Source organism: Calypte anna, unplaced genomic scaffold, assembly GCF_003957555.1.
Source record: "Calypte anna isolate BGI_N300 unplaced genomic scaffold, bCalAnn1_v1.p scaffold_61_arrow_ctg1, whole genome shotgun sequence".
NCBI lineage: Eukaryota > Metazoa > Chordata > Aves > Apodiformes > Trochilidae > Calypte > Calypte anna.
This window is the reverse complement of record NW_022045520.1, coordinates 1-7,508: the sequence shown is the minus strand read 5'-3', so window position 1 is coordinate 7,508 and position 7,508 is coordinate 1. Positions and strand designations below refer to the sequence as shown.

Genomic DNA, 7,508 nt, shown 5'->3' with positions numbered 1-7,508 from the left:
ACTGCCCAGCTCAACCTGTGAATTACAAAGGTGCTGTTTTTCCCCTCCCCCTCTCCAACACACCCCCCCACAAGCAAATCCCAGAGCATACACAAGATAGAGACAAAAAAAAAAAAGGAATAGCAGTTAAAAGCCTCAAAAGTGGGGGAAAAAAAGGGACAATGCTTACTGCTGGGTCAGACGGGTGGATCAGCAGCTCCACAACATCAGACAACAGCTTCTTCTCCATCCCTCCCTCCAATCCCTCCGTCCTTCAACCCATCCATCCCTCTGTCCTTCAATCCATCCATCCATCCATCCATCCATCCATCCATCCATCCATCCCTCCCTCCCTCTCCATCCATCCCTCAGTCCTTCAATCCATTCCTCCATCCATCCCTCCCTCCAATCCATCCCTCCAATCCCTCCGTCCTTCAACCCATCCATCCCTCTGTCCTTCAATCCATCCATTCCTCCATCCATCCATCCATCCATCCATCCATCCATCCATCCCTCCCTCCCTCTCCATCCATCCCTCAGTCCTTCAATCCATTCCTCCATCCATCCCTCCCTCCAATCCATCCATCCTTTCATCCTCCAATCCCTCCCTCCCTCCCTTCTTCAATCCATTCCTCCATCCCTCCCTTTCTCTTTCCCTTTTTCCACCCCTCCCTCCCTCTCTCCATCCATCCTCCCTCAGTCCTTCAATCCATCCATCCATCCATCCATCCCTCCCTCTCTCCATCCATCCTCCCTCAGTCCTTCAATCCATTCTTCCATCCCTGTCCATCCCTTCCTCCCTCCAATCCATCCATCTTTTCGTCCTTCAATCCATCCCTCCCTCCATCCTTCCATCCATTCCTCCATCCCTCCCTTCCTCCTTCCCTCCCTCCACCCCTCCTTCTCTCCATCCATCCCTCTGTCCTTCAATCTATCCTTTAATCCATCCCTCCATCCATCCATTCCTCCCTCCATCCATCCTTCAATCCCTCCCTCTCTCCATCCCTCCCTCTCTCCATCCATCCATCCATCCATCCATCCATCCATCCATCCATCCATCCATCCATCCATCCCTCTCTCCCTCTCTCCCTCTCTCCCTCCCCAGCCCCCGGGCCTTCACAATCCCACTCCCATTCCCCCCCCCATCTTCCCAGCAGATTCTCGGGACTCTCCCAGTCTCGTTTCCAGCTCCCTCATCAATAATTAACAACAATTAACAACCACTTCAACTCTTTTCCCTTTCCCTTTTTAACCCACGTTTCCCCTCCCTCGCTGCCCCCAACCCACCTGGGCTTCTCTTCTCCTCAGGTTCCTGGGGGGGGTCTCTGAGGGTGATGGGTGGGGGGTGCAGGTTGGAGCCCCCTCTGCCGCTCCCGCTCCTCATCCCGGCTGCTTCCCGACTGCTCCCGCCGCGCTCCTGCGCTCCCAGATCCCCCCCAGCCCTGGGAAGGGGGCGGAGAGGAAGGAAAGGGGGGACCCAACCCCCCCCCCCCGGCAAGGAGGGGGGGAAGATTTGGGGAGGGGGGAGCTGAGCACCGGTGGACAAGGGGACTTTGTTGTGTGTCCCCTCCCCAAATCGGGGGAGGAGTGGGGGGGCTGGGGTCAGGGGGCACTGGCACGAGGGGACCCCCCCAGGGAGGAGGAGTTGGGGAGCACGGGGGGCACGGGGAGAGCCGGGGGATTGGGGAGGGGTGGGGGGAGTCTTGACATGTGTGTGCGTGTCACGACATGTGTGTGTGTTTCGTGACAGCTGTGTGTGTCGTGACATGTGCGTGTGTGTCGTGACATGACCTGTATGTGACACGACCTGTGCACGCGTGTGTCACTCTGTGCACGTCCCACCTCCCACGTGTGACACCGTGCAAGCCCCCTCGGTCCCCCCCATTCCCTGGGAGCCACTCTGCCCCCCTGTGCCCCTTGCACACTCCCCCCCGTGCCACCCCCCCCCCGTTTCACGCTCCCCCCCATGCCCCTCTCACACATTCCCTCCGTGTCCCCCCCCCCACAGCAGCCCCTCCAGCACACGCGTGGGGTTGGGCATGGGGGGGGCACACACACCGGTGGCACGGGGAGGGGGAAGTAGCGGGGGGGGGCTCAATGGGTCCTTTCTCCAACTCATCAATGGGGCCCCTTGTTCCCCCCGTGCTTTCCTAACCCCCCCCCGGCCCTTGCCCCAGGGGGGGGGGCTCTATGAAAAGGCTCTTTCTTCCGAGGGGAGGGGCCGGGGGCCGGGCTGGGGGGACCCCCTGGAGGGGGGGGGGTGTTGGGGGGTGTTGGGGGTGAGCAGGATGCTCCGGGCTGCGCGGTGGAAGGGGCGAGATCCTGCAGAACCTCGGGGTGAGTCCGGGGGGGGGACACGACATGGGGGGGGGAATGGTGGCTGTGTGTCCTGTCCCCCCGCGATGTCCCCCCCCCCGCGGTGTCCCCATCCCCAACCTGCTCTCCGTGAGCCCCTTGTCCCCACGCAGGGGTCCGGGGGGGGGTAGGGGTGCGGGGGGGTCGGCACACACATAGAGGGTGACCCCAAATCTTTGTGGGGGTGCCCAGTTATTTTTTGGGGGGGGGACACATACACTGGGGGGGGGTCATGAATGGAGAAAGGCACCCAAAAGAGCTGAAGGGGGGGGGAGAGGAGGGGACATGGAGAGAGGGGAGCAGGACATCCCAAAAAAGAACCCCAGGACCACCCCCCAGGGGCTGTTTTGGGGAGGGGGGAGGGGGGGGGCACATGAAAATAAAGCAGCAGAGCCACTTCCCAGAGCCTCCAAAGCCATTTAATCACAGCACCCCCCGAAAAAAAAAAAATATTGTCCCCTGGAAAGTGTCCCCAGACACAGGAGGACCCCTGGGATTGTCCCCCTCCCCGGGTCACGGTGGGAGGAGGGGGACCCGGGCCCCATCGCGGGGGGGGGGGCAGGGGGTTGATGCGTTGTCCCGTGCGGATGTTGAACATGGGAAGGGTGGAAAGGGGCCGGGGGACATCCCGGCTGCCAGCCATGTCCCTCAGCTCCCGGCTGTCCCCGTGGATCGTGGCGTGGTGGAACAGCTGGATGCTGCGGGAGAGGGAAAACGGGGGGCTGCACCCTGCCCTCCCCACCCCACACCCTTTGGGGAGGGGTTTGGGGGGGTTCTGTCTCGTCCCCCTCCTCTGGTTGGTAGGGTTTGTCACCCATCGCTGGGAGCAGCACCCCCCCTCTTTGAGGGCTGCACCCCATGGTGAGGGTTTGTCCCCCATCACGAGGGTCTGCCCACCCATCGTTGGGGGGCTGCACCCTATTAGTGGGGTCTGCCTCCCATCACTGGGGGTCTGCACCCCATCACTGGGCGTCTGCACCCCAATGTTGGGGGTATTCACCCCATCTTTGGGGTCTGCACCCTATTACTGGGGTCTGTCTCCTCTCACTGGGGGTTTGTCTCCCACCACTGGGGGCCTGCACCCCATCACTGAGGGTCTGCACCCCATTGTTGGGGGTCTTCACCCCCTCTTTGGGGTCTGCCCTCTATTAGTGGGGTCTGCACCCTATCACTGGGGGCCTGCACCCCATCTTTGGGGTCTGCACTCTATTACTGGGGTCTGCACCCTATTACTGGGGTCTGTCTCCTCTCACTGGGGGTTTGTCTCCCACCACTGGGGGTCTGCACCCCATTATTGGGCTGTGTCCCCCATCCCTGGGATCTGCCCCTCATCTCTGGGCTCCTCCTTGCTGCTCTTGAGTCCATCAAACCAACTCCTGTGCTCCAAGTGGGGGAGCTTGAGGGGGGAACCGAGGTGTGGGGAGAGGAGGGGGGCTGGAGGGGGACCCTTTGGGGACACCTTGAGGTTCCACCACCCCCCAAAATATCCCCCAGACAACCAACCTCCCCCTGCCCCCCCCCCCCGTACCCCTGTGCTTGGCCATGACACCCAACAGCCCCTCCAGCACCCACCCAGCCAAGGGACTTACTCAGACGTCTCCAAATCCCGTTTTTGTATGCAAACAAAAACAAAACAAAAAACCGACAAACAAAAAAAAAGAAAAAAAAGAAAAAAAAAAAAAAGAAAAAAAAAAGAAAAAAAAAAAAAAAAAAAAAAAAAAAAAAAAAAAAAAAAAAAACGGGAAAAAAAGAAATTGATGGTGAGGAGGGATTTCAGCACCCCCAGGTTGTCCTGAGATCATTGGTGGCTGGGGAAGGGGCACCCATTCGGGGGTGTCCACGCCCTGGGTGGGGTAGGGGGATCCCCCCACCCTGAGCGTGTCCCCCCCACCCCAGACTCACACTCCCTCCCTGCGGCAGCACATGAGGTGTCCCAGGAGCAGGCAGAGCAGCGCGGCCACCAGCAGTGGCACCAGCAGTGTCACCAGGAACCCGGGCAGCAGGTCCTGGGGGGGCAGCTGGGTGGGGGGCTGGAAATCCCCATCCTCCTCCAGCACCCCTGCACCCCACGTCGGACCCTGGGTGGGGGGGCTGGGCCAGACCTGCAGCTGCGGGGGGGGGGTGATGGTTACAGGGGGGAGGGGGGGTCAATGAGAGGGGGGATGGGACACCGAGGGACTGGGGGGGTCTCACCAGGGTGAGGTTGCACCAGCGGATGGTGAAGGGGGGGGTGAAGGTGTCATAGCAGGAGGCGAGGGGCTGCTGGCCCAGGTGGCACAGGAAGCGGCTCCGTGGTGAGGACGCGGCCACCAGGCACGGGGAGAAGGTGCCATGGGAGCCCACCTTGACGTACACCCTGCCGGGGGGGGGACAGCACGGAGGTGACCCCCAAAACCCCGCATATGGAGGTTGGGGGTCTGTCCCAGGGGAGAATCTCCCCCCTCACCCCCCAATCCTGGTCCTACCCTTCCTTGCGCCCCTCGATGGGCAGGGGGACGCGGCCACCCCGGTCCAGGGCAGAGGTGACATTGATGATGTGGAGGTCGTCCTGGTCCCAGATCCCCCCTGTGGCCTGCAGGAACAGCTCCTGCGTGGGCTCTGCCAGCAGCTCCTCCACGTTCCTGTTCCCCACCAGGAACTCTGCCTGGTATGGTGGCTCCCCATCTGAGGGGGACATGTGGCACCCGTGAGGACACCCGGCACCCATGGGGACACCCAGGACCCATGGGGACACCGGGCAACCATGAGGACACCCAGCACCCGTGGGGACACCCAGCACCCGTGGGGACACCAGACACCCATGGGGACACCCAGCACCCGTGGGGACACCAGACACCGTGGGGACACTGAGCAACCATGGGGACACCTGGCAACCATGGGGAGACACTGGGCAACCACGGGGCCACCAGACACCTGTGGGGACACCAGACACCCATGGGGACACCAGGCACCCATGGGGACACTGGGCACCCACGGGGACACCCAGGACCCATGGGGACACTGGGCAACCATGAGGACATCCAGCACCCGTGGGGACACCCAGCACCTGTGGGCACACCCAGGACCCATGGGGACACCTGGCAACCATGGGGACACCAGACACCCATGGGGACACCAGACACCCATGGGGACACCCAGCACCCGTGGGGACACCGAGCAACCGTGGGGACACCTGGCAACCATGGGGAGACACTGGGCAACCACGGGGCCACCAGACACCCGTGGGGCCACCGAGCACCCATGGGGACACCTGGCAACCTCAGGGCCACCCAGCAGCCATGGGGACACCCCACCCAGGGTCTGTGTGCCACCTTGGTGCCACCTGTGTCCCCCCAGCCCTACCTGGGGCGGGGATGATGGTGATGAGCAGGAGCTGTGTCAGTGTCTCGTAGGTGTGCCTGTTGTACGCCTGCACCTGAGAGCCAAGGAGAGACCCCCGGAGATGCCATCCCCTGTCCTTGTCCCCATGTCACCTCCCACCACAGGGCCGTGAGGGTGGCCACCTACCTCGATGGTGTGGGTGCCCACTTCGGTGGCCGTGGGGCAGCCGTAGAGGTAGCCAGGCTGGTTGGGGTGACGCTGGATGAACCGGAGCCAGCGGGGGAGGTCAGGGTGGTCCTGGAGGTGAGCTCGGAAGGTGATGGGGGCGGCTGCTGGGTGCCAGGACACACGGGTGGAGGGTGGGGGGACAGACATGGGGACACGCGTGCCCCCGGCTCCCTGCCCTGCGAGCCCTTCCCCATCCAACTGGTCCCACCAAGGAAGAACAACTGGTTCCTCTGCTTGCTGCACCCCCAGGGGGTCCTGATCCCCTTTTTGAGTTGGAAGACCCCAAATGGAGGTGACCCTAAAGCCCTTGGTGCTGGAGGACACAGCTGGTGGCTCCATGGGTGCTGAAGGGGCTACAAATGGGTGGGGGGGTTGAGGAGGGAGGGATGGGGGGAGAGATGGCCCAGTTGGGCCAGTTTGTGGGTAACATTTTCCAGTGTCCCATTTTATGGGTAACAAACATTTCCCAGTGTCCCCCACTGATGGGTCCCCCATAAGAAGCTCTGCAGGACCCCCCCTCAGCCTGGTCCTCACCATCACCATCCTCATCCTCCTGCCCGGCGAGGAAGGCTTCCAGGAACAGCTCCTGCTCCAGCTCATGGACAAAGATAGCTCCGGTCTCAGAGACACGGTGGAGGGGGGGCAGATGATCGTCAGGGACAGTGGTGGCCCACGACCCCCCAAGGGCCATGGCTACAGCCAGACACGGGGTTAGAGCCAGGACTGGGGAACCCTGCTCCTCCCTGCCTCAGTTTCCCCAGTCCCAACCCCCTCCAGGTGATCCACAGCCCCCCCAGGACCCCCGGTTGTCCCTGGACAGGGGGGTGGGCAATGGGGACAGTGTCAGGGATGGGGACAGCACCTTCCCTTGCCCCAAGCCCCTCCGTGTCCCCCTCGGTCCCCATGTCCCCCCCACCAAACCCCGGCTGCCACCAAGGGACAGGACAGCTTTATTTAGCTTTGTCACGTCGCAGCCATGTCCCTGCTGTCCCCTCCTGCCAGCACCCCCTGTCCCCTCCTTACCCTGGTGGGGGTCCCCACCATTCCCTCCCTGCTCAGGGGGGTCCCCCCAGCCTGCCCGTGTCCCCCCCGGGGGGTGACAGGGTTGTCACTCGCCTGCCAGCACCCAGAGCAGCTCCGGGACCTCCATCTTCGGCAGCACCGGGAGCGGGGCCAGCGCTGATTGACGGGGGCAGCGGGGACACTGGGGGGGGACACACACACCGGGGGGGACACGACACCCACAGGGACATGGGGGAACACCCTGTCACCTCCTGTCACCAAAGCCCTGTGACACCCAGACCCCTCCGGGTGAAGCTGGGGGGGGGTGTCCATGGGTGGGCTCGGTGTCCCCATTGGTGGGATGGCGTGGGGGGCACATCGGGGGGGGACACACGCGTGGGGAATGCTGCCCCCCGCCCCACTGGTGTGACACGCGGCTTGCCAGCATCGCTGTCCCGCACACGCGGGTGACACGAGGTGGAGACACGCGTGTGCGTGGAGTGACAGTGTCCCCTGGGGAAGGGGACACCGAGGGACACTGGAGGGCTGGCGGTGCTGGGGGAGGGGGTGTCGGGGGGGGTCGGATGGCGGCGGCGGAAAGGGAAAGGGGTAGCAGTGGGGGG

General features: G+C 63.0%; 1 protein-coding gene across 1 annotated transcript; it reads right to left on the bottom strand.

The window, feature by feature from the left end:
- Nucleotides 1-1,283: 1,283 nt before the first annotated feature.
- SGCA (sarcoglycan alpha) lies at nucleotides 1,284-7,089 on the bottom strand. Its single transcript, XM_030468764.1, has 10 exons — nucleotides 7,000-7,089; nucleotides 6,418-6,576; nucleotides 5,842-5,987; nucleotides 5,677-5,749; nucleotides 4,800-4,998; nucleotides 4,528-4,690; nucleotides 4,237-4,442; nucleotides 3,924-3,950; nucleotides 2,732-3,032; nucleotides 1,284-1,421 (listed from the first exon to the last, which is right to left on the bottom strand). Exons 1-10 carry the CDS (start codon nucleotides 7,031-7,033, stop codon nucleotides 1,284-1,286), a joined length of 1,446 nt encoding a protein of 481 aa, XP_030324624.1. The 5' UTR covers nucleotides 7,034-7,089.
- Nucleotides 7,090-7,508: the final 419 nt, after the last annotated feature.

Excerpts from the sequence above, each read along its gene's own strand:
- SGCA (XM_030468764.1), bottom strand. The coding sequence starts at position 7,033 with ATGGAGGTCCCGGAGCTGCTCTGGGTGCTGGCAG. Across the intron at positions 4,999-5,676 it reads CACCATCATCCCCGCCCCAG|ATGGGGAGCCACCATACCAG; the intron begins GTAGGGCTGGGG and ends TGTCCCCCTCAG. Across the intron at positions 3,033-3,923 it reads CGGGATTTGGAGACGTCTGA|CATCCAGCTGTTCCACCACG; the intron begins GTAAGTCCCTTG and ends CCTCTCCCGCAG.